The following is a 24089-nucleotide window of genomic DNA, read 5'->3' as shown; positions in this document are numbered from 1 at the left end:
TGTGGTTGGATGTATCAGCGAGGGGGACGAGGCTGAGTACAGAGCTGTGGTGGGGGACTTTGTCACATGGAGTGAGCAGAACCATCTAAAGCTCAACGTGACAAAGACCAAGGAGCTGGTGGTGGATCTAAGGAGAGCCAAGGCAGCAGTGAGCCCTGTTTCAATCCAGGGGGTCAATGTGGACATTGTGGAGGACTACAAATACCTGGGAGTGCACTTAGACAAAAAACTGGACTGGGCCAAGAACACTCAAGCCCTCTACAGGAAGGGCCAAAGCTGTCTCTATTTTCTGAGGAGGCTGAGGTCCTTCAACATCTGCAGGACAATGCTGAGAATGTTTTAGGAGTCTGTGGTGGCCAGTGCTATCCTCTTTGCTGTTGCATGTTGGGGCAGCAGGCTGAGGGTAGCGGACGCTAACAGACTCAACAAACTGATTTATGAGGCCAGTGACGTTGTGGGGGTGGACCTGGACTCTCTGTTGGTGGTGTCAGAGAGGAGGACGCTGTCCAAACTACATGCCATCTTGGACATTGTCTCGCACCCACTCCATGGCTTGTTGCTCAATCACAGGAGCACTTTCAGTGATAGACTCATTCTCCCAAAATGCACTACAGAGTGCCACAGGAAGTCATTCCTGCCTGTGGCCATCAAACTTTATAACTCCTCCCTCTAAATGTCTGACACGCAGACACTTATAGAGGTTGAAACTGGACAATATCATATGTATTATCTGTTTTGTGCAATAACACTAGCTTGACGTGTGCAATTCTTATTATTCTTATTTTTATTATTAATTTACATTTCACCATTGCAATTCCTTAATTATGTTAATTATGTAAATAATGTTTAATAACATTCCTTTATGTAAATACCGTACATAGCCACACTCCTTATATTTCTTTATTTGTATTTCTACTCTGATATTTATAATATTTGTGCAACTGCAACACAGAGTTTCCCTTCGGGGATCAATAAAGTATTTCTGATTCTGATTCATCTATCGCCATAAACATAACACGTAAACATCAGCATTACAGCATTGTAATTTTGAGCATGTTCGTATACTGCAAGTGTGGTAGGTGGATGACATCCAGCAGGTAATTCTAATAAGTTTTACTATGAACTATTTAAGACCAAAAAAATCTGCATCAGCTCATAACTCATAGCTCAATAACTACTGAAAAGAAAACACTGAAATTCTTGGTGTAAAATACACACACACACACACACACACACACACACACACACACACACATGGAAGCAGCAGCAGTGTGTAGTTCTTTTGTTATTCACGTAACCATCTCAGAGGCCCTAATTAAAATGTCATGAAAGTAAAGGCTGCTCTGCTCTGCTCACCAGCTAATTGTCTGTTTAACCTCTTCACATGCAGGTACACTATTAATAGTTTTTGGCCAGTTCAGAACTACAGGGTGTGTGTTGCATTGGTGGAGGATGTCAGAGCAATACAATAAAAAATTCAATAGGACACCACTCCTTTACAGTGTTTATGAAATCACATGAAAGGAAAAAGGTTTGCCTAAGATTTCCCTTTCAAATTAACGTAGATATACGTTACTGTATATTCATATGTAGCATGTAGTTTCTGATTAATGACACAATACCTCAGCAAGGCCTGTGCTCTTGTGTATATAAATATATATATATATATATATATATATATATATATATATATAAATAGAGCTTATCATAAAACATTAAAAGTCCACTGAGTAACAGTGTAGTACACATGATCTCAGATTTGTGCTGCAGGCTTTATGAAATAATGGCATACACATCTTAAAACCACAGAAAAACACTTGACTCATTGGACTCGTGATTCATGAAGTCATTTGATATTTGGTCCCTATTAGATAAGAGGTTTCATTTCTATTCATTTCTATAGTGTCTTTTCAAGTTAATCCAGTGCTCTAGCACAATAGTTATAATGAAATAGTCTAAAGGGACAATCCTTATTTAAAGAAATACTTGAGAAATAATCAAGAAAATAAGGACACACTATACTTCAGATGCTTCTTGAGAGCTGCCCTGCATTATTCTTGTTTTTCTTATATTATATTCTCAGAAAATGTTGGTGAATTCAGTGACCAGCTCTGTTTATTCACAGTGTAATAATCTTGTCCCCTTTCCCCATCCATCGCCTTGAAGAAGCGCTGAAGTGTGACACACATTTTGCGTTATGGTCCTCGCTTGGTGAAAGCACTTATTCCTTCCCGTTGTGAGAAAGACCGTGAGGAGCAGTCCTCTGGGTGACGATACCATTCAGCAAATTCAAAAGAAACTTTGTGTAACTAAGGCACATGTGCAGAGGAAGAGGGGAGTCAAGGGAAAGAGACGAATAGATTGTTAGGGTACACTGGAGAGGAATAGGAGGAGTGGAGGTCTTTCAAAGGAGTCCTGACAGATGTTTGAAGGGAAAGGGTCCACGTCTCGTCCTCAGTCTTTCTGTTTCATGATAGCCTTGAAGAGGGCTTTGTGCTGCTTCCACTTTGTGTGTGTGTGTGTGTGTGCGTGTGTGTGTGTGTGTGTGAATAAAAATAGGCCTCTTACCTTAGTAGCATGTGGCAAGAGTTGCAGGAGGTGATCCGTTCAAAAGTGTGCATATTAAACTCATGGGAGTTGTTAGTGGCGTTCTCAGGACGAATGTTGGATCTAAACGAGACATACACAACAAACACGTGATGTGGATGGGTTAGTTTTTAGACTCATTTCTTTAAAAAAAAAAAACTTGCAGGAAGTTGAAGCTTGGTTGAGATAAGTGGTCCATGACAGTAAAGCACTGTAACATCACTATCATTACATGCTAATGCAGTTCAAGCAGGGACTTTTTCCAAAAAAAACTCTTATGTTTATGAATTAAGGGTCAAAATTAGATCCAGAATACAATGATTGATGACGTAACAATGATTTCAAAAGGTACAATGCAAATCTGCTTCTTTCTTGTAATCAAAATGCAGTGTATGCAAAATCGCAAGTTGAGGTGTCCTTGAATGCACCACTGAGTTTCAATATAGTCTCTGCTCATGTACATGCCTTACTACATGATGATACAAAAAATATGTATGGTATGATATGAAATAATCATATATATAGTAGGGTTCAGGATCCTGAACTTAAAGTTCCCTATATCATATGTAACCGTTACATTTACTTGAGTAAGTTTTTGAAAAAACAATACTTTGTACGTACGTAGCTTTAAATCCCTATACTTTTTACTTTTACTTGATTAGATTTGTGAAGAAGAAACTGTACTCTTGCGCTACATTAGGCTACAATGAGCTTGTTACTTTTCTTTTCACCTCTTTGGTATTCTAAGCGCATTGTTTTTATCCCCGTCCCCGTATGCTTCATTTTAATGTTTTATTTTGAGAGAGAGAGAGACTTCCGCTAAAGGCTCTACCATGTGACTGTGTTTCGCCAATCAAACGTAGTTGTGCAGTCTTGTCACGTGGCCACTCTCAATCTCAGCGGCGGGACGGGTGAGCTCTACAGGCGTAGCAAAACGAAAATGTCAGAATCAACCGTCGGAAATGCAGACATGGATGAGGAGGAACACCCCCGGCCTCATCTTGGTTGCAATGGTTACCTTAGTAAAAGTGTGAAACAGCAGCTACGCTATGTCTGATTGAATGCTTGTGTTAAAAAATAAATCAGACGTTACTCAACAGTTACTCACAACAAAGTTTTTTACTCTTACTCAAGTAATTATTTGGATGACTACTCTTTACTTTTACTTGAGTCTTATTATTAAGAAGTAACAGTACTTTTACTTGAGTACAATTTCTTGCTACTCTACCCACCTCTGTGTGTAACACTAACAATATGTGTCCTTGAACACATCCATTAAAATTAATGGAGGAATCAGGACAAGCAGTTGGACCAAACAGTACAGTACACGATGACCACTGTTGTAGGTCGTACTTCAAAGAGATGAGCCCAAATGAATGACTGAAAATGAAAAAAAAAGGTTGCCCTTTTTGTTAGAGTTTTCAAACAGCTTTGGTCTTTGATGAAAACATGAATTTCAAAAAAATAATTTTTTTTTTCACTTACAATAGTCAACAAACTTTCCACTGATATGGTTCTTTGAAGTGGAAAGCAGAGAATTGCAAATAGACAGGCAAGGTCTGCTTCAAGTGAACACAGAAGTATTCTTGGCCCCTTGGGACATGGATGTGTGTGTGTGTGTGTGTGTGTGTTGTGTGGTGTGTGTGTGGTGTGTGTGTGTGTGGTGTGTGTGTGTGTGGTGTGTGTGTGTGTGTGTGTGTGTGTGTGTGTGTGTGTGTGTGTGTGAAAGAAAAAGACAGGATTTGCCCAAGTTTGGCTGTAGTACAAATGCCTCGATGTTTCAAATGTAAGAGGTCTTTCCTTTGTTTTCCAGTTTTATGATGATAGCTAGACCTGATGACATTGTTGCATAAGCGTTTACCTTAATATGCACAGGTGCTACTTTTGAAACTGAAATAATAAATTAAACTGAAGGACGACATGTTTGCTGTAAAGGAGGACAAACGCGTCAAAGAAAAAAGAAGACCTTCCGTGGTGTCCTCTGCTCTGTACTGGGGTCAACCAATAAATCCGCTTTGTAGGGAAGATTGTTGTAATTGCTAACTATGAATTGTGTACCGCTGACAACAAAGGGGGTCCATTGCTCCCACAAAAGTAATCACACTGAGAAGATACTGAATATGTTGCTGTGGCATATGACAAAAGAAAACTCATAAAACCCCCTGAGCTTCCTTTTTCTTCCAACTCTCTCTTCCAGTTCTACTATTTCATTATCAGCTAGTGCTTTTAAAGATGTCCGATGCAACTTTGTCCAGTCCGCTGAGATACGTACTGAGATACACAATATGATTTCATTTGCAGTCTTCCTCTGACTTTTAAGGATGGACTGGGTGCTCACTCACGGCTGTCTAAGCAACAAGTTTCCCTTTCTTGCTTTCTGTCTGTGGAGCGGTGGGTCTTCATACCCCTTTGTGGCTGCTGAATCTCAGTCAAGCAGCAAACAGTGGGACGTAAAAGCGGCACGATAGAAAACAACTGTTCACAGATCAGCTATTAAGCATCGCTGTGGGAGCATGTGATTGTCTGGCAACGGCTTTCTATTCCGCAGCTCGTTAATTCCGCCTCAAAAGTCAATCAACCAAAGCCCCCATTTTCTCAGTCGCACAACACACTTCCTCCTCCTAATCCTCTTCTTCACTTCCTGTTAGGGCCTGATGCTTTGTTCTTTTTTAGCTTGAAAATGACATTTCACAGATTTTTTTTCCTCTTTTCATTAGTCTAATGTTTTTTCTCAGGCTCTATTTCTATACTTTCAGTGTAATTGCACGTGCCTGAGAGCTAATCAGCTCAATTGTCACTGATGTCACTGGCAGTTCATCCAGGCATCTGATAACAGCTGTCTCAGCTCTAGCTGAAGAAAATGCAGGAGGACTGCGAAGATGCTGGGTTTTGGATAAACGGTAAAAAAATTCAGTGTGGTACGATGGACCCTACTCGCACTAAATGGGTGCCATCGTGACTACAAAGCGGAAAGGGGAGGGACCAGGCACGTCGACCGACAGCTGACGGGGCGAACGCGTCACGTGGGTCCGGCTTCTCCCGGATTTCAAAACCGAGCATAGATGGCGACTCGTTCGTGATACAATCTCCAATTTTAATATAATAGTTCACCAAAACGTGTTTCTGAAAAGATTTTAAATGAGAAATAGACCGTACCGTTCCTGAATCAGTCTGTTTTTTTATCGACAACGGACAGTTTAATAGATTTTAATAGAGACTTTGCTCATGTTCTTATAAGGAATGAACTGCATTGCTCCGCTCTGCTGCCTTCGAAAGCTACCTGTAAAAATCTCTGGTCTTTCAAACTCCACCCCTTCAGTTTGTAACATGGGTTTTCTGTTATGTATTGCAGTCTCCGGGACCAAACCGGTGTTACCCTGACAACATCCCTGTGACATCATCAGGGTTAATTTATTTGGACTCTACACAGTTTCTTAAGAACCACAGAGGAGGTCATACAGCTCTTTTAATGTCTCCTGCTGCACTATTTGTTAGGATCTACTGTTCCGCTTCACTGTGCAAGATGTCAATATCTTTCTGCTTCCAATTTCATGAGACAAATTCCTGTACATGCCTTGGTCATGATGAACAGGATCCTGATCTCATTGAATTGCAGCTTTATGACATGGTTTGGAATGAGAGAATTGAGTCTTGTGTGAATCCTGGCCCCCTGCTGTAGATCAAACACCAGCTTGATACAACAATTCAGCTAACAAGCCACATCTTCACAAACCTTCCTGTGGTATAAGATCTTTACTCTCCTGTTTTTTATACTCATTTAAACCATTTACAGTTTCCACATGTTTGTCCACTGTGCAGACTTCAGTTACTCTAGTACTCTTAATATCTAGGTATCTACTTCTACAGGTATTGTATACCTTATACAAGGCGTCCGGCTTGTGTGTGTCAACGCTGTGAAAGACAGAATTGTTGGTCAAATATCTTTGAGACAATTAGTTAATCATTCATCTTTCTTGGCTCTCTCTTCTATTTGTCACTCTTCGAACCAGTTTCCCAGTCAGGTCACTTGGATTGGATCCACTGGAATGGGACTGGTTGCTGCAGTTTAACTAAACACACCTGATGCTGCAATAAAATGTAACCAATTTTGTCATCTGAGTATAAAGTACTACATGTTTATCAAACAGATTCATAATGTAGTTAATTTAGTCACGTTGTGCTTTAAAAGTAAGTGAGCAATTTATAACCTGCTCGTCTTTTTGTCACAGCGTCGCGTGTCTCGTAAATCATGTAATCAAGTAACAATGAAGTCTAACTTGAATAACAGGATGGGCGATGTGTGCATTTTGATGCTGTGACAGACTGCAGCTGGGACAAAGAGGCACACACTCTTATCACGCTCTTATGAACGCACACAGAAGAAGCACACTCACATGGCCATGCCAAACTGATCCAGCCACTTCTTTTTCAGCTCTTTGGTCTTGAAGAAGAACTCAAAGCCGCTCTGGCCCTGGTTGTGAGTGAGGTAGAATCCGTAGGACCACTGCAACAGGAAAGAAAAAACGCACGCATTTCAGACAGAAAATAAAACAACGGCGACATAAATAAATTGAAGGTTTCAAGTGAAAGACAAACGAAGCACGAGGGGGCAGGAGCTGAAGGAGACAAGGTGCAGGGAGACAGATGGAGACAAAGAGATGCAAAATGAAAGATGGATGCCTTGGGGAGAGCAAGCACAAAGACTGAAGGGATGGAGGGCGGCAGAACTGACAGAGACAAAAGAGAGGAAGAGCATGAAGGGGAAGAGGAAATGAGTGTGAGGTAGCTGTGCCATATAACTGCTGGGCATCAGACAGCATGCGTGGGCCCCAAGTGGTGAGTGGGCCTGTAATCAGCCACCATTACCCACTTCAAAGGCTAAATATTGGTCTATTAGCCTCAGTGTCAACACATGCCTCTGTTTTTTTTTTTAGATGGCATCGCTCAACAGATGCTTGTGAGATGCACTTTTTATGGCTCCTAGGTGGGGTTTTGAACTTCTAGCACTCAGCTCTGAAGGCTAAAAACATGCCAAGTTCACAGTGCTGTCAGGGAAGCGCAAAGGCTCATCTTTTTCTATTGAAAGAAAAGAGAAAAGGGAAGCAGCGCTTTACAGAGGCATTCCCAGTGGACACCAAGAGTTACGCTCAGCAAAGATATCTCGAGCAACCAATTTGTAAAGAGAAGGAGATGGTGTTGGTCTGTCTCTCTGTCAGTCACTTTAGGTCTTTTGATGCTTGGTAGAACTTTGGAATTGAAACGTATCGCACATTCAGACTGATCATGTGAAGTATGATGAAGTATTTTTTTCTTTTTTTAATCTTAATAAAATATAATTAATCTGACCCATGCTCCTGTCATTCACTGTGTGTGTCCATTACCCCCAACCCTAACCCTCAAGTGAACCCCTGTTATTTTAGGAACATTGTTGACATTAAACCTGCAATAGTCTATATCCACAACGTTCCACTGCCGGGTTACCTTACGGTTTCTTTGTGTTGTAATTTTAAAGGTCCAATATGTAATATTTTTAATATATTTAATATAATATATTTAATTAATTTACTTTAATAAATCCAAAATTGACCCCAATGCGGAAACATGCTAAGTTGAAATACTATCTTTTCTGACAGCAATGCTTTTGCCATTATTCTCTTCTTTTGAAATTTCTGTTCCGTGACAGAATTTCTGTTTGTGTTTTGGCCTGTGTGTTGTTATCAAATGCCCACTTTAACAGCCATGCCGGTGTTGCCAGATATAACTGTAAAATCATAAACTCAGTGCGCTACAGCTGTAAATCAATTCAGCAGCATTCAAATTTTAAGTCAACATTGCAGTGCTGCGCTAGTGTTCCAATAGTGGGCGATTGAATGAATATACTGTACTGTGTGTGCGATTTGCTGAGTACAACGCCAGTTGTTGTTTTTTGAGTGATTTTGAGAGAGAGACAGTGGGGGAAAATAGCGTGTAGAGCCAGCGTACTTACATATAACTAAATTAAAGGTTTATATCCACCAAACCAGAGTTGGTGATTGTTGGAACAGTCAAGTTTGAATGAAGTGTTTTATGATGTGTTGACAAGGCAATTAAGGTAGGCTTAGTTCGGGGAAACTTCAATTCAGATGATATAGGCTATATTTTCGAAATATTTTCAATAATACAAAAAATAGGTGTACAAAAATTACTTTTCTTGAGATTTTGTGAGTTTATTTTGTTAATTAGACTTTTACAAAAAAGCTAAAAGAGCTCGTGTTAAGTAGCAAACTTGCTGCTGGAATCTCCCATCTTCAATAGAAGCTTTGCTTGTAAAAAAAGAAAAAGAAAACCCCAAAAATAAGTAAAGCCCTACTTTTAGCTCTGTTTTGGGTCTCCACCAACTCCTGAGGGAAATTACTGTTACTGTTATTACTGCCTAAAACAATGCTGTGAGAGTGATCCAAAACCAAAAGTAAAGTTGTGTGCTTGGAACCCCAAACAAAAATCTAAAAAAAATATTTATCAGTTGTTTAATCATTATCTTATATTATTATAAAAATAGTGACTGTGGCAGTTGAAATGCATATGAAGCTTTAACTCTGCAGCAAAGGCTCAAACCATCAACTTAGGTATGAAAAATGTCCAATGGTGGCACACACGTTTCCTACTTCTGTGTACAACAATTAGACTTTGTTTGGTTTTATCTCCAGTTGACTTGCCTGTAAATGTGATTATTTTGCTCCTATGACAGAGCTTCTTATTGCTGCTTCTCTCAGACAGCCATTGTCATCTTTGGCATTTCCATAATAAATATATAATCAAACAAACTGCATCGCATCCATCATGTCAGAGGTGAATGAAAAAACTTGTATGAGACCATATGGGTCTAAGCCTCCTAATGCCTTCTATTTACAACATCATTATTACCCAAATCATTGTTTCCTGGCACACCTTAGATATCATTCTTCATTATGAATGGCAATATTTCTCACCACTTGGCACTTAGTATTCACTGTGTGTGTGTCTGTGCGCGTGTGTGTGTATGTGTGTATAGTCAGGCCCAAAGCGAGGTATAATGATAACACCATCTGGGAGGAGGCAGACTGTTCTAGTCTGACACTTTCAGTATTATGCTGGTGAACGAACAAGACAATGTAAAACGTGCCGGATGTATCGAATTATATTCCGGTCATTATTTAGTTGTTTGTGTTATGAGCTGGAAATATGTTTGCATGTTATTCATTTTAGCAGCATAACAGTGGATTCAGGGCACAAAAGGCAGCAGCGGGGTGTAGATGTTGGTGCAGGTGCTTTAAAAAACACTATCAGGAAGCAAGTTAACTCAATTTTGAATTTTAAATTTTATGAACATGCGTTTATCTGATAAATTGTTATGTCTCCTCATTATGCTGAAGGAGCACTGTTAATTGGTTTGTCAGGAGTCCAACATGGTTTCGGAGCTTTGCTGACTCAGTTATAAAGAGGCAATAATGGATTCAACAGTGCACGACTTCCCTCCATTATAGCTGATTTGTTGTTATATGAGATGCTTGTTTTGTGCTTTTTTATTTTACAGAATGTTAAGAAGTATGTTCTGCTATTATTTTTTTTACTTTTACATGCTGTGTATTATAGCAGCAGTGAAAGTAGACGGCAGAATACGCTCGCTACATTGTTGTAGTCCTATTAGGATGGACATGGCAAACAGCCCTGGGTAAAACTAAATATCATTAAAAGCTGTTATAAAATCACTGTAAAGTGGGTTATTGCTTTTTATAAATGATGAGAACTCACCATAAACTTAAAGGTGAATATTTTCTTTTTCAGTCAGTGACCTGAATCAGTGAGGATTCAAAGTAACTCCACCAATCAGACGGGAGATACCAAAGCTTTCTTATTCTAGGTTAAAACAATAAAATTAGACTTGTGCTTTACACTTTCCTCTCAGCTGTGATGTATGTGAAGAAGTGTTAACTGTAAAGATGAACAACTATTTTTGCTGCCAGAATTACTGGGAAATTGTCATTGGATTAAAATCAAGACCATAATTCCATTGCTTAGAGTCCGGATTTCAGTGTGCAGCACAATAAGGATCGCATGGTTGACACCAGAGCCTTCTCAGTTTTAACTGAGAGTGGGTCTGGGGAAGGTTCATTCACAGCCCATTTCCAAACAATGTCCCCTACAGACGCCGCTCAAATGGCTTTGGGCGCAATTGCATAGACCTAAAACCAATCACAGCGATGAAGGAGATGGCATATGCAGAGCGACGGAAAAACATTATCGTCATTGCATGAAGCCTTCCTCAACGGTTATGATTGGTGTCTCGATTTAAAAAAATCCATCTATTTCTGTGATTTCATACATGTAAAATCCAATGATGCAGCTGTGAAGTAAGTGTGTGATTTAAGTCCTTGACTTTTACTGTCTGAAATACACCTCTGCATACAACAACTATGTGGGTGAGAAACACTGCTGGTAATCATGCTGATGCTAACGGTGGCTATTTCAAACATTTACACAGGTGTAACTAATAAAGGGCTTACACACACAGCTAAATTTAACTGGGTTGCCCAGGAAACAGAGCTATCATTGATGATGTTAGTTAGGTGTAAAAAACGTTAGTGGAGCAACATTCAGGCCCTTAAAACCATTCTAGAAATAATTTGACACCAAAGCATGACCTATTATACCCTAATATTTGGTAGGGGATCCTCTGCAAAAACCCAGAGCGTTTTTTTTCTCCTATCCTAGAATGTATCTATGGTGTAGCCAGACCTTTACTCCACAGCGCTGTGGAGATAGGTCTGGCGATGCGATACTAGGCATGGAGAGAAAGAGTCAGCACAGACAGAATGCCACAATAACACAACTAAACAGGGCTGTGTCTCAATAGAACCTATATTCACATGTGTGTGTATGTGTGCGCGGACCTTCCGGTTCTCCTTGTCTGATGTTGGGTTGTTGGTGATCTTAAAGAGGTGCAGGTCAATCACTTCCTTCATCTCATAGTTGTCTCCTCGCCGCTTGCAAACAATCACCGCGGCGTCGAACAGGAAGATGTGCCTGCGGTTCAAAGAGCATCATGTCAAAGTCATATTAAGCATGTATTATATGGTACTCTGTCCAGTCCCTTACATTATTACTAACTTAAAGCCACAAGTACTGTTTCTGTCATAATTATAGAAATAGTTAAGATTCAGTTCACATTATCAGCCTATTTCTCTGGAACTCATACCCTTGTGCGTAATTTTATCTTGTTTTTCCACCTACAAGACACACAGGTTTACTTTCTAAAAGTACTTTGGCTTAAAGCAATGCATACTCTGGCAGTTTTCCAACCACAGCACCTGATTCTAGTCAAGCTGCAGTCCTTCAGTCAGTCAACCTGCGTGTCACCTGACATCTCACCTGTCCTGTTTAGCTCGTTTGTCCACCGAGGCTACGCGTACCTCCCCGTCACCTTTGGGTCTCCCGTAGTTACTCAGAGGCTGATTCTACAGATAGGGAGACCGAGAAATGATGGGGTGTAATCTGACAGGAAGAAAAGCAATTTCCAAATGAGATCAGCATCTAATTATTTGGAAGAAACAGGTGGCTTACCAGATTTTCGATGGATTTTTGATACTGATCTATTTCTCGCAACGTCTCATTGTCTCGCTTGACTTCGTTGACGTACTGAGCCAAGTCCTGTCAACAAAATCAGAAAACAAAGGCTTTCCGTTTTCCTTTTCCAATTTTTTTCCCCCATTATGTGCTCAGGTTGTTTTTCGTTTTGTGCTGTTTTTCTCTCTTTCAAAAGTAACTATTTGCTGACACTGTAAATGACATTGGGCAACTGAGCAGCCTTTCAGGGCTACACAATGAGCAGGACCTGCTGCAGAAATGCTGCATTTAGTGGAATGTCAGACTACAATATGTGTGGTCAAAAGTTGTGGACTGCATTGAAGTACAATTCTTACAGTCTCCTTTTGGAGATGATCATGTTATGTCATGTTTGTGAGCCTACACAATGTTTTATAGCAGCTATAGGAGTTAACCAACAATCCAAAAAGCAATATTGCTTCCCCTTTGAGGCCCTAAACCAAATTTATTGCCGTATGAACCCAGTTTTCTGTGTTTTTCACACCAGTTTACAGATTTCTGTGCACCAAGAAGGACTTAGCGACATTATCCAAATTTGATGAAAGTTGTAAGGTTATTTGAAGGAGTTGCCTAGTTAGCACTGTCAATCAAATTGTATGGCAGCACGCCCACACAGTCCTAATGAATGAATTAAGGGGATAAAACAAGACGTGTGCACTCTAAGCGCCTCATACTGGAAGAGTGACTGTGAACATGTGTGTGTATGTAGCTTTGGGTTGGTCCTTTCACTCGGTGCATGCTGGGATAAGAGTGTGTTGAAATAAAATAAACTGGATAAGTTGATGATGTACCTTCATGGCATCCAACGCCGTCCGCAGATTACTCTTCTCTGTGGCATCTTGAGTGTGTTTCACCAGCTCCTATTGGACAGAAACAAAACGCACACAACATAAGCAAGTCTCCTATGATTACACGTCTTTCATGTTGTAAAACTGATTGGAAGGATTTCCATGTCCAGCAAGTCTAGGTGCTGTATAAATACTGTGAATGTATCAAAACTCTCAACTCAGAGATATAGAGATATAGGTAGAAAGTGAGAAAACAGAAAACTCAGATTGGGCAGATAGCCAGCTGTCTGGATTTACCCTGCAGATATCTGAGGAGAAGTTAACCATAGTCCTCATAAAAGTTTAGAATTCCAACACAAAGGAAGCCTTAAGTAACGGAAATCTGGCCGAAAATAAGGACATACGGCTGAATTTCCGGCGGCAACGGGGCAATCCCGGAAGCAGAATGTCAAAGATATAGACTAACAGCTAGCTAACATCATTTTAATTATGTACCCAAAGTTAGAAATGTAAGGAGGAAAGCAAGGCTATTTGTCGATCACAAAACAAACAGTGGAAATTCACATTGTTATCCTGCTGCTGACATCCACTACAGCCACATTCCATGCTTGAGATCATAATGCTTTGGCTCCAGATATGAAATGAAAAAGGTTACACCGAAAAGAATCCTGTCCCGAAATGAATCAGATTTGGTCTGTGTATGTGTGTGAGTGAGTGTGTGTGTGTGTGTGTGTGCGTGTGTGTATGTGTGTGGGTGTGCACTCATCTATTGCAGGAGTATGTGTGTATCTGAAATTGCTTGCCAGTGCCTGGCTGCAGCGTAAACAAGACATCTAGACCTCAACAGTGGAGGATAAGGAAGGATGCCATGCATGTCCTTTATACAGGCCCATACAAACTGTGTACACACACACACACACACACAGATATACGTGCACACACTGAGCCGCTAAGGGAGATATATGTGTCTGCTTGGCACTGCTCAAATCCCTGGTGTCAGTCAAGCTCAACCTGGGCATTATTATCACTAGCAAGACGACAGAGTCCTATTTATCACGGCTTGCTCCCACCTCCACACATCCACACAGAGATACGGAGGAAGGGAGTGGTCACACTGATAGCCAGGACCATACATGATGGACTCGTTGAGGGAATCGTGTTGCGGTGTGTTCAGGGGGGGGAAGAGAAATGATGAGCGGAGGCAGTGAGGAAGAAAGAGAAAAAGATTGATGACAAAAAAAGAGAGAAAGAACCAGCAAGAAAGAGGAACTTGAGGAGCGAAGGCAAGTGACAAGACATTTGTTGCACACATTCTGGCTGTCACCATGTGGAAAAGTAACCCAGCCCATGCTTTATTCAATGCAGCTAGCATTGTTTTGTGGGTTTTTGGCCCACGTTGACATCACTTTATTGCAGGTTTTTGTTACTGGTTTTTGTTTTGTTTGGTGGAACACATCACAAGGTTTCAGAGAGCCTAATGTAGGGCTAGGAAACAGCTCATTTCTGACTGAACATACCAAATTTAATCTGAGAAAATATGCCAATTCTTACTAATGTGAATAGAAAAAGAATACATGCATGGTCGCTTCTTGCATGTATATTGTTCTGTTAAACTGCAGATCTGCTATTCATTAGTGAAGGAAATATGTCCACTCTCAAATGCATTTTAATGCCAGTAAGGATTCCCAGTAAATTATACATACTTGTATATAGTATGTATTGAATACATACATGTATACAATGCATACTATACTGCAAATCAAACGTGTGGCTTACAGACAGGTATACACAGCTATGGAAGCAAAAAAAGACTTTAATAATTTAAATCGTGTAAGCAACTAAATACCTCATTTTTTAAATGTCACTAGTATTGAATACTCATTGTTCACAGTGAGATACTAACTCATGGAATTGAAATTTACAAACTTCAGTCAACAGTTAAGCGTGCAGGGTTTTGCTCATCTGAAGGCTCCACGACTTATCCCCGGTGGCATAAATGTTCAAGTGGAATTTCATATCTTAAATTTGCAGATCTGAAAATGTCCAACTCAACCTGAGCAACTGTCTGCATTAATGAAGTCTACAACCAAATACTTAAACGTTTTTAACATTGCATAACTTGAAATTACATAATTGAAATTTATAAAGTCAGACACTTGGTCCTCAAACTACAATATTTTTTACATGAGTATTCAGTAGTAACCACATTTCACAAGTAGGTGTTTTGAGATTCAAAGCCCTTTGGGTTTTTTGTGTGTCCTTTTTGCTTCCGTTCTAAGGCTCCTAACTCACACTATCCTGCGCACATTGCTCTGCCAAGGTACCACATTATACAAAATGAACCAAAAAATAGTAGAGCTGCAACGATTAGTCAATTAGTTGTCAACTATTAAATTAATCGCCAACTATTTGGTCATTTTTATAAAAGAAAAAGTCTGATTTTTCTGATTCCAGCTTCTTAAATGTGAATATTTTCTAGTTTCTTCTCCCCTCTGTGATAGCAAACTGAATATGTTTGCTATCAAACATATTGCTTGCTATTGGTTGAAAACAATTCATTTGAGAACGTCAACTCAGGCTTTGGAAAACACTGATCTGATGGGTTTTTCACCAAGTAATTCCAGTTTTTTTGACTGCTAAACAACAGTGATCACAACTTAAGACACATGTGTAAAACTCATACTACAGTCTGCACTACCAACAGTCTGCTGAGCTAAACAGTTCACATCAGCTACAAAACTCATTCCAAGGAACACAACTCTTAACACACGTCTCAAAACAGGCTCAGAGCAGCCAAACACTCACTGAGATAACACACACTGTCCCTCAGAACACACTGAGAGTACAAACACTAGCATCAAACACCAAGACAGAAAATACTAACTTTCTCATCTTTATAGTTTGAACACTTTAAATGACTTCACACTACTCAATAGTTTCTTTAAAGAAAATATATAGATTTTATGTAATATACAGTACCAATTTTCACGTAAGGTAGACAAGAAGGAATGAAAATCATCAGTTTGCTTCAATATAGTATTTTGTCTCTTGTAATTTATGGAATTACTGGACAAAAAGGTAAAGGTACATAACAGTGACAGAGAATAGTGTGACTAATCCTGCTTCTCTCTTGCAGAATCCTGCAAGTTGTCTTCATCACACTGGATGTCTGCATCATCCCTAAATACCAATGAATGTGATGTTTTCATTGCTTTCACCTCCATTAAATTCTGAAAAACAGGAAGAATGCCGTTTTACTATAGTAAAGATAAAGTGTTTGTCACATTTCTTTTATATCTGTGTATATTACATCAGACATCTGACCTGGACATATTGGCAGCTTTACTCTTTTACCTGTTTCTCTTACAGTAAACTGTGTATACTTGTTTCATTCTTATTTAGTGTTTGTATACAAAAAAGGCTTTTTGCGCTTTCTTTGTGTAAATAACGTATGTCACTAACTAGCCTAAAGCAAGACACCTGCTTAGGCTTTCAGCTGAAATTACAATCAGCAGTGCTTGATGGGCACCAGACTGAAATCTATTCTGTTTTGAATAGCAACTAATTGAACAAAGTGCTGTAATACTACAGTGTTGCGCACGGTGTTGTTAAAGTCATGGGAAAAATGTGTTCAAGAAATGAAAAAAAAAAACAAGAGTTTGGTCCACATGAACTGCTGCTGTGCAGCCTGGAGTTTTTGCACATGTGGCTTTAGTTGTGCCCACTGTCGTTTAGCAATCGGGAAAAAAAACTGCAATGAATAAAGAAAATTATCAATATATTAAACGACAATGAAGTATTAAAATAAGACACACTGAGATTGTATGCACTCCCTATGGATGTCAGCGCCACACCCACCCACGCACATAGACAACGAAATGCTGCTTTTCTTTATAATATTGTACTTTTTGTTCATCACAGCAAACCTACATGCACAATATACACAGACCACCTTCAACTTCTTTAATTTCTCCTGTGCGATGAATAATGAAGACTGTGTGTATGCGTATTTGCATGTGTATTTTCATGTGTATTTGTGTGTGTGTACCAGATGAAAAGGCATGTCAAAATTTCAACATTTGGATGATGAAAACATGACAGAATAGTATATGCAGTCAATTCAAAAATTATAATGGAAGAAAAGTCCTGTGAGAGATTTTCAGTGACGTGTTAGTAGTTTGTCCCTGACCCTGTCCTGAGTTTCCACAGCCATCGTTCTGCTTCACACTAAGATTCTTCCCACTTCAAAAACACTTCCCCTCTCCGTCTGTCTCTCTTTAGCTGTTTGTCTTGTTCCGTCTGCTGCTCTGTCCACACTTCACGTTATCTGTTTTCTCTCTCCTACTTCTTGATTGTCTCAATCAGATGACAATTATGTGCTGCTCTTTTTCATCATGAGAGTCATGCAGAGGCTACAGAAATAGACGAGGGGGAGTGTGAAGGACGAAGGCAAGGGGGACGGGAACCAAACGTGGTCAACAGCACCACCTAGTGACAGCGGGTCCTGCTGCTCATAAAGTCTTGTCAATTATCAATTATGGAGCCTTTTGGATGAATCCAAATCTCCCGGACGGGGCTCTGTCACCTACTGACAGTCATCCATGAAGTCAGTGTAGACTTTAAGTTTCCAGCTTTATTTACAATGACAGTGACTGACATTATATAGAGCAGTGAAGAGTATTATTGGAAATACAAGGTGATAGATAAGTATAGACAGCTTATTACACAGCTGCTTATGGACAGTGATGGAAGAAGAAGTACTCCATTATAAGTAAAAGCCCTGCTTTGAAATTTTTACTTATGTCAAAAAGACAGAAGTAGTATCAGGAAAAGTATGTGTTATGTTACTATATCCATATATTAGCTTATCTGATTATTTTCGTGTATGCAGTATTTTAAAGTTGCGGCTGTGTTGATGTGTAGCCAGCATTAACTTCTTTATATTCTGATGGGTAGTTTAAATTATAAAAATGCATCATATTTTATTTGTTCATCAAATGTTTTGCATGTAAGATCTTACCCTGCAAAGTAACTTTTACATATAGCAAATAATAGCAGACAAATATAGTGGAGTCATAAATCATAAAAATGGACATGTACTGTTAAAGTACCTTCACAACACTACATAAGTAGAGTACTTGAGTAAATATATTTAGTTGCTTGATTTCATACAAAGACTGTATACATTTTTGGCAAAGTTAAGAAAGAACGGAGGACATTTTTTTTATTCCTAAATGTTACTGTGAAGACGTAATGTATAACTCTGCCAGAAACCAAATGAATCAGGAAAAATTATAGAACAGTAGAAGGTTTAAAAAAAACGTTGTTTCACTTATTATCTACATAGAAATACAGCGGAGAAAAACGTATGAAATAAAACTATAATACAGTCTATTTACATGTTAAGCAATTTTATCCAATCTTGTTTTTCTGCCTTTTGTCACTGAAAGTCGTTGTATGCCTGTAAATCACTGAAAATATGTATATAAAGTTTTCTGTTGTCTACAGACATGTGTGTGAAAGCCGACATCAGCACTTTCAACTGGCTTTCTCCTCTAAATGATGTATAAAAAGTTACTACTAAGATACTATAAAGTTCATGGTATCACAACTTTGAGCATGTTTTGATTATAGTATTTATAGGCCGACTCCAGAAGGATGGAAACAGTTATGCCGAATTCTGTGACCTGGTTTTCCCACGTTTACAGCATTAATTGGAAGGCTACGGCTTTAGACCATGACAACATAACAACTGCATGACTACAGTAGAACTAGTATAGTATGAGAGAGGCTGTAGTACTGCACCTGCAGCAGGAGGTGATACTTTAAGACTCGCTGCATTGGAACCACTAGCAGATCCCTCAGTGTGAACTTTCCGTGGTTGGCTCTCTTTGAACACTCCTGTAAGAAGACAACAAAGAAAGCAATTATATACTGTATATTTCAATTATAAACCACCCTGTGACAGTGCGTAACACATGTAACCTGAAAGGATCACAACGGTTAAACAATGTTCAGGGGCTCTTAATTAAAAAAAAAAAAGCTTATTTGAACACAGACTGACGGCAGAATTAATGTAGGACCCAAAGGTTTCTGTGATGAACAGAATCATGGATGAAATCGCAAAGTTTAAAAAACGTATAAGAGGGCGGTACAATTAAAGGGGAACTATGCAGTTTTTACAGCTTAATTTACCCTAACTGAACATTGTCGTTGGAATGTATTGTCAGGAAGTATCGCGTGATCTCAGGTCTCGCAATGTAACGAATTGCTTCACGGCACTGCTCACACACAACTATTCAGGTAACGGCTAACAAGGTAGCGATGGAGTTTTTCACTTTTTTCACACTATCTTCATAGCTGAGCCGTCAAGAAGTAGGGGGAGCTCTATAGAGAAACCCGCAAGCAAAAAGCAAGAAAAGAAAGAAATGACCAAAACTGCATAAAAAACAGCTAATGGAAGATTTGAAAATATTTGAGTATCTGAGTGTCAACCAGATACCCACTGTAACTGTAGTTTTGAAAAAAAGTCTTAAAAATACATTACACAAAAATTCCCAGTGGCTTAGGCCTGGTGGGCAGCAACTAAGGGTCCACCAGGCTTGCAATACGCTTGGTGTAACACTACAAGCTATTAGAGCTTAATTGAAAACTTTACAATCACGAATGCTGCCAGCTGTAGGGTGTCATCACCTGCAATGCCTCAGATACACACTTGAGGGCATTCTCTGACCATACGGAGGGGATGAGAAATGAAAACCCTGTCACTGCTGCTCTTCAGTGGTGTCGGATTTGGAGGGGGGGACTGAGTACCCAGGTCCCTCGTGTGAGGAGGGCCCAAAAAGATGCTAGAATGAACAGCTGTGGATGCAGGGAGGGGCCCATAGAAGATGCCTTTCTACAGGGCCCAGAATGTTGTGCTACTCCCCTGCTGCTGCTCTTATTAATCATGAAACACTACTTACCTCTAGCTTCATGCGGATGTCCTCTCTGTCTTTGCAGATGTCATCCAGACTGGCGATGGCTGTCTCCACATGGCTGCAGTATTTCCCATAGATCAACAACCTGGGACGGACGCAGCAGGAGGTTAAGAGAGGGAGCCAGGGTGCCTGCTTTATTCTGACAACAGCAGCTAAGACTCTAAAAGGCAGTTTAATAATGTCTTTTATGAACAGAATGTATTGTAGGAGCCTTACAGAAAATAAAAGGGCTTATGAGAGGGTACTAAATTCATTGCTTACCTCTCTTTGAAAGTGATGAAGATCTGGTAAACGTTCTGGGCACTTCTGTGCTGGACTGAGTTTTGGATTTCCAGCAGTAAACATTTGTGAACTTTAACCAGGTCCTGGAACACAAACGCAACTACTGTTTATTTTTATAATTTATTATTATAAAGTATTCAGGGATTAGCCCATCATTTGGTCCACGCATAGATTGTTGTATTATCACATATGACAATAAGAAACGCAGCAATTCACAATTGAGAAGCTAGAATGAGGAAAGGTTTGGTATTGTCAAAATAATCATTTATTTCTGCTAGACTGCTAGAATCATTATTAATATTATTGAATTACATGTTACTGGAATATTATTTTACACGAGTTCATGTGTAAAATGAATTAATTGGTTGATCCTCATTTCAGCTCAACACATTTTAATGTACACATTCAATAGAATGTGTGGTACTCTTTTAACAGTAGTGTGTACAGTATGCTCTGTCATTGTGAGCATGTTAGCATAACATTCAATGTATTAAATACATATTTAATGCATGTTAGCATTACGTTCAATGTATTTAATACATATTTAATGCTGTGTGAACAGGTGTGTTTCAATTTGTAGAATAACAAAATGCATTACAGTGTGACACATTCAATGGCGAAACCATTAATGTTATATTTCCCAGCTGCGCCTTTCCTACTGAGACATGTCAACATGTCTGCAGTGAAAAGGGCCCTTCAAAAAAAATTGTGTGAGCGGGGGTTGACCACAGAGTCAGATGATTACACTGGAAAGACAATGACTTACCGGGATATTTACAAACACCTTTTCCATCTCCGCCATGGATAGAAACATGGTGAGGGGCATCATAAAGTGCTGCAGCAGAGAGAGAGGGAGATTGTAAGAAAATGTAGCTTGTACCCTCCACAATAAGAGCAAGAAAGTCATTTTACAGAAGCTATTTTATTATGGGGCCACTTTGCAAAAAGCTGCAGTCAGCAAAAATGGGGAGGACTGTCTGGGTCACGACAATAATCTCATTTTCAGAGTTTGCAATTTAATGATTTCCTCTCAGAAAAAGTCCCACTGCATAGTCCCCTCTACATCTCAAAGGAGCCGGCAAACACAAACTAACTTCCACCATCCACTTCATATCGAAAATCATCTACCGAGTACTCCGCTGGGAGAGCAAGCAAGGTCTTTTTCCAGACGTGAACGTACACAAGAGGGAGAAGACAAGTAGCTATGGCGAGGGGGGGGGGGCCCAGAGTCCTGTAAAAGTGCTGGGTAAGGGGGAAAACATCCATGGCAAAAGGGTTTTCTCATAGCTTTTTTTTTTAGCAGTGCTGGGAATACTCATTACCCACCCACTACTAATTTCAAAAATAAAATGTATTTTTTCACTCTTTTTTTCTCTGGGAGTACAGATTTGTTACACTACTCTTTATTTTTTCCATTATACCCCAAATGACAGTAAGTCAGTTTTATAGTTTCTCATACTGCAAGTGATAAGGAGATCAAATTGATTTCTAGTGCTCTTGTTATTTTTTTACTGCATAAAATCAATAGAGCGGGGACAATTGCCACGCTGAAAAAGTTTACTTTAGATTCCCTTTTGACCCATTGCAGTGGAATGCAGGCTCAAATTATTGATATTATGATTAGTAATTTGTATTATTTCTGATACCGAAATGAGCTATGGAGTTATTATTGTGATCAGCAGTGCCACACAGAATCTGTGGACACAGAATTCCACAGACATTTCCACAGATTTTATTTAAAAAATAAAACTCAAATTGTTGTTTTCTGGATCACCACTAAAAATTGTAAATAAAAATAAATATAAAAATCTGCAGATTCCATTTGGGTCTAGTGATAAGTAGCATTTCTATAATTGTTGTTTAAACCAACTACGTCCTAAGTTTGGACATGATATAGTCCGTCAGAGACCTAGGATAACACATTATGCAATAAATATATTGTCATTTGTTTTTTCATCTAGAATAGTTTTTAAGGTCTTGATGTTTTCACTACGTTTACAGAAGAGGAGTTTTTTTCTGTTTCTGAAAACATCCCACGCACAGTGTAGATAGCTTCACTTGGTCAAACTAGGCCAGCGTTTCCCAGCCTGAGGGTCGGACTCTCTGGGGGATAAATCAATTAATGATTATCAGTGGGACAGGAAATGGGATCATTGGGACTCTGATTCAGATACGTTTTTTCTAAATTCGCCAATCTTTCTCCATGTAATGTACTTAAAGGTTTTGCCTCTTCTTGCCTCTACGAATCATTGAAGTGAAACTTCACACATCTCATAGACATTTTTAACCTGTGACACAGCGTAGCACTCGGACACTGCTTTATTTTAAGGGCTCATCACCTAAAAAGGAACATCATTTGTAAGAGCTAACAACTTTCTACAAACCATACTTGACAACACACCAGGGACTATTTTTTCAACAACCTTTTACATCAAATCTAAACTCTCTTCATGTAACATCTGTGGATAACAGCAAGCAGATGTTTGCATTCTCTACACTGTATGTGTTATGCTTCAAATTATAATAATTTGCATAAATACACAGGAATAAAATGTTCAGCACAAGTGTCATTATGAAGTGACAATAATAAGCCCAATTAGAAAGTCAGTACCTTCTCTATAGACTCCAGGGTCTCAGTGTATTTCTCTTCTGTCTGCTTGATCTCTGTCAAACAGCAACTCCTGATGTCAGTCTCTGCTTGCTTCTGGAACGTCTACACACACACACACACACACACACACACACACACACACCACACACACACACACACACACACACACACAGGACTGTTACTGTGTGTCAGAGCTGTGGGCTGACAAACTGAGTCGTCATCCAGATGTAGTATACGTAACCTTTTTAAGCAAGGTCAGAGTCACACATGCTAACATGCTAGCTAGATTGTCAGTCTGCCAGAGTATGAGGTACAATAATATTTATTGAGCAAAGCATTTATAATGTGAGTAAAAATACAAATTCACTCACCGTAAAAGGAAATAAGAAGGAATTTTTCATTTAGTTAAATTAGCCTAGAAACTGTGTATACGCTAAACATGAAGCTACAGTTAGCAGCCAATTAGCAAAGTTTAGCACAAAGACTGGAAGGTATGCGGAAGCTAGCCTGGTTCTGTCCAAACGTATCCACCTACCAGCACCTCTAAAGCTCAGTAATTAACACGTTGTATTGTGTTTGTTTAACCAAAACAAAAACTGAAGAGTTAAAATGACAAGTTGTAATTTTCTGGAGAGTTATCTCCTATCACTTAATGTGTACGACAAGACTCAGGAAGTCACTGCGCTCGCTCCACATAAAACCACAAATTGTGTTTTTTTTCAGTTTTGGTACAGATTTAAACAAACAACATATACTGTACTGTATTATGTTAATTAGTGAGATTTAGTGGTTCTGTTAGGCATATTTTGTTCCCTTTGTACAGTCATGCTAGCTTCCAGCTTTTATGCTAGGCTAAGCTAATTGGGGGCTGGCTCTAGCTTTAGCTAATGTACAGACATTAGAATGATATCAATCTTCTTATCTCTCTCTCAGCAAAAAAAGCAAATAAGCCTATTTAATGAAATGCCAACTTATTTATTTTAATGCAGTTGGTGACTCACTGTGCCATGTGCAAAACTGAGTCAGCCTGTATTAATGAGGCAAAAAAGGGAGTGTTAGGAGGACTAACCGGAGGCGGGATAGCTTCTGTCTTCATCAGGTCCTCATAGATCTCTCCTCCATCTTCATCGTCATACACGCAGTCATATAGATCCTCTTCATCCTCCACCCCGTTCTCACTGCAGCACACATGACAGAATATGGTACTGACAGGATGACATT

General features: G+C 39.4%; 1 protein-coding gene across 2 annotated transcripts in view; it reads right to left on the bottom strand.

Annotated features, from left to right (window-relative positions):
* Nucleotides 1-24089, bottom strand: part of LOC116672078 (guanine nucleotide exchange factor VAV3) — a 109719-nt gene that overhangs the window by 32017 nt on the left and 53613 nt on the right. For both annotated transcript variants that reach the window (XM_032503669.1, XM_032503670.1), the window contains exons 5-16: nucleotides 23938-24046; nucleotides 22869-22970; nucleotides 21024-21092; nucleotides 20237-20340; nucleotides 19961-20060; nucleotides 18801-18896; nucleotides 12999-13067; nucleotides 12166-12252; nucleotides 11974-12059; nucleotides 11496-11628; nucleotides 6981-7090; nucleotides 2569-2670 (exon numbers count right to left, since the gene is read on the bottom strand). In XM_032503669.1, coding sequence (XP_032359560.1) covers nucleotides 2569-2670; nucleotides 6981-7090; nucleotides 11496-11628; nucleotides 11974-12059; nucleotides 12166-12252; nucleotides 12999-13067; nucleotides 18801-18896; nucleotides 19961-20060; nucleotides 20237-20340; nucleotides 21024-21092; nucleotides 22869-22970; nucleotides 23938-24046 — 1167 coding nt within the window. The remainder of the gene's footprint in view (nucleotides 1-2568; nucleotides 2671-6980; nucleotides 7091-11495; nucleotides 11629-11973; nucleotides 12060-12165; nucleotides 12253-12998; nucleotides 13068-18800; nucleotides 18897-19960; nucleotides 20061-20236; nucleotides 20341-21023; nucleotides 21093-22868; nucleotides 22971-23937; nucleotides 24047-24089) is intronic.

This window comes from Etheostoma spectabile, chromosome 22 (assembly GCF_008692095.1).
Source record: "Etheostoma spectabile isolate EspeVRDwgs_2016 chromosome 22, UIUC_Espe_1.0, whole genome shotgun sequence".
Classification (NCBI taxonomy): Eukaryota; Metazoa; Chordata; class Actinopteri; order Perciformes; family Percidae; genus Etheostoma; species Etheostoma spectabile.
The sequence above is the reverse complement of the archived record's forward strand: the minus strand, read 5'-3'. Positions and strand labels throughout refer to the sequence as shown.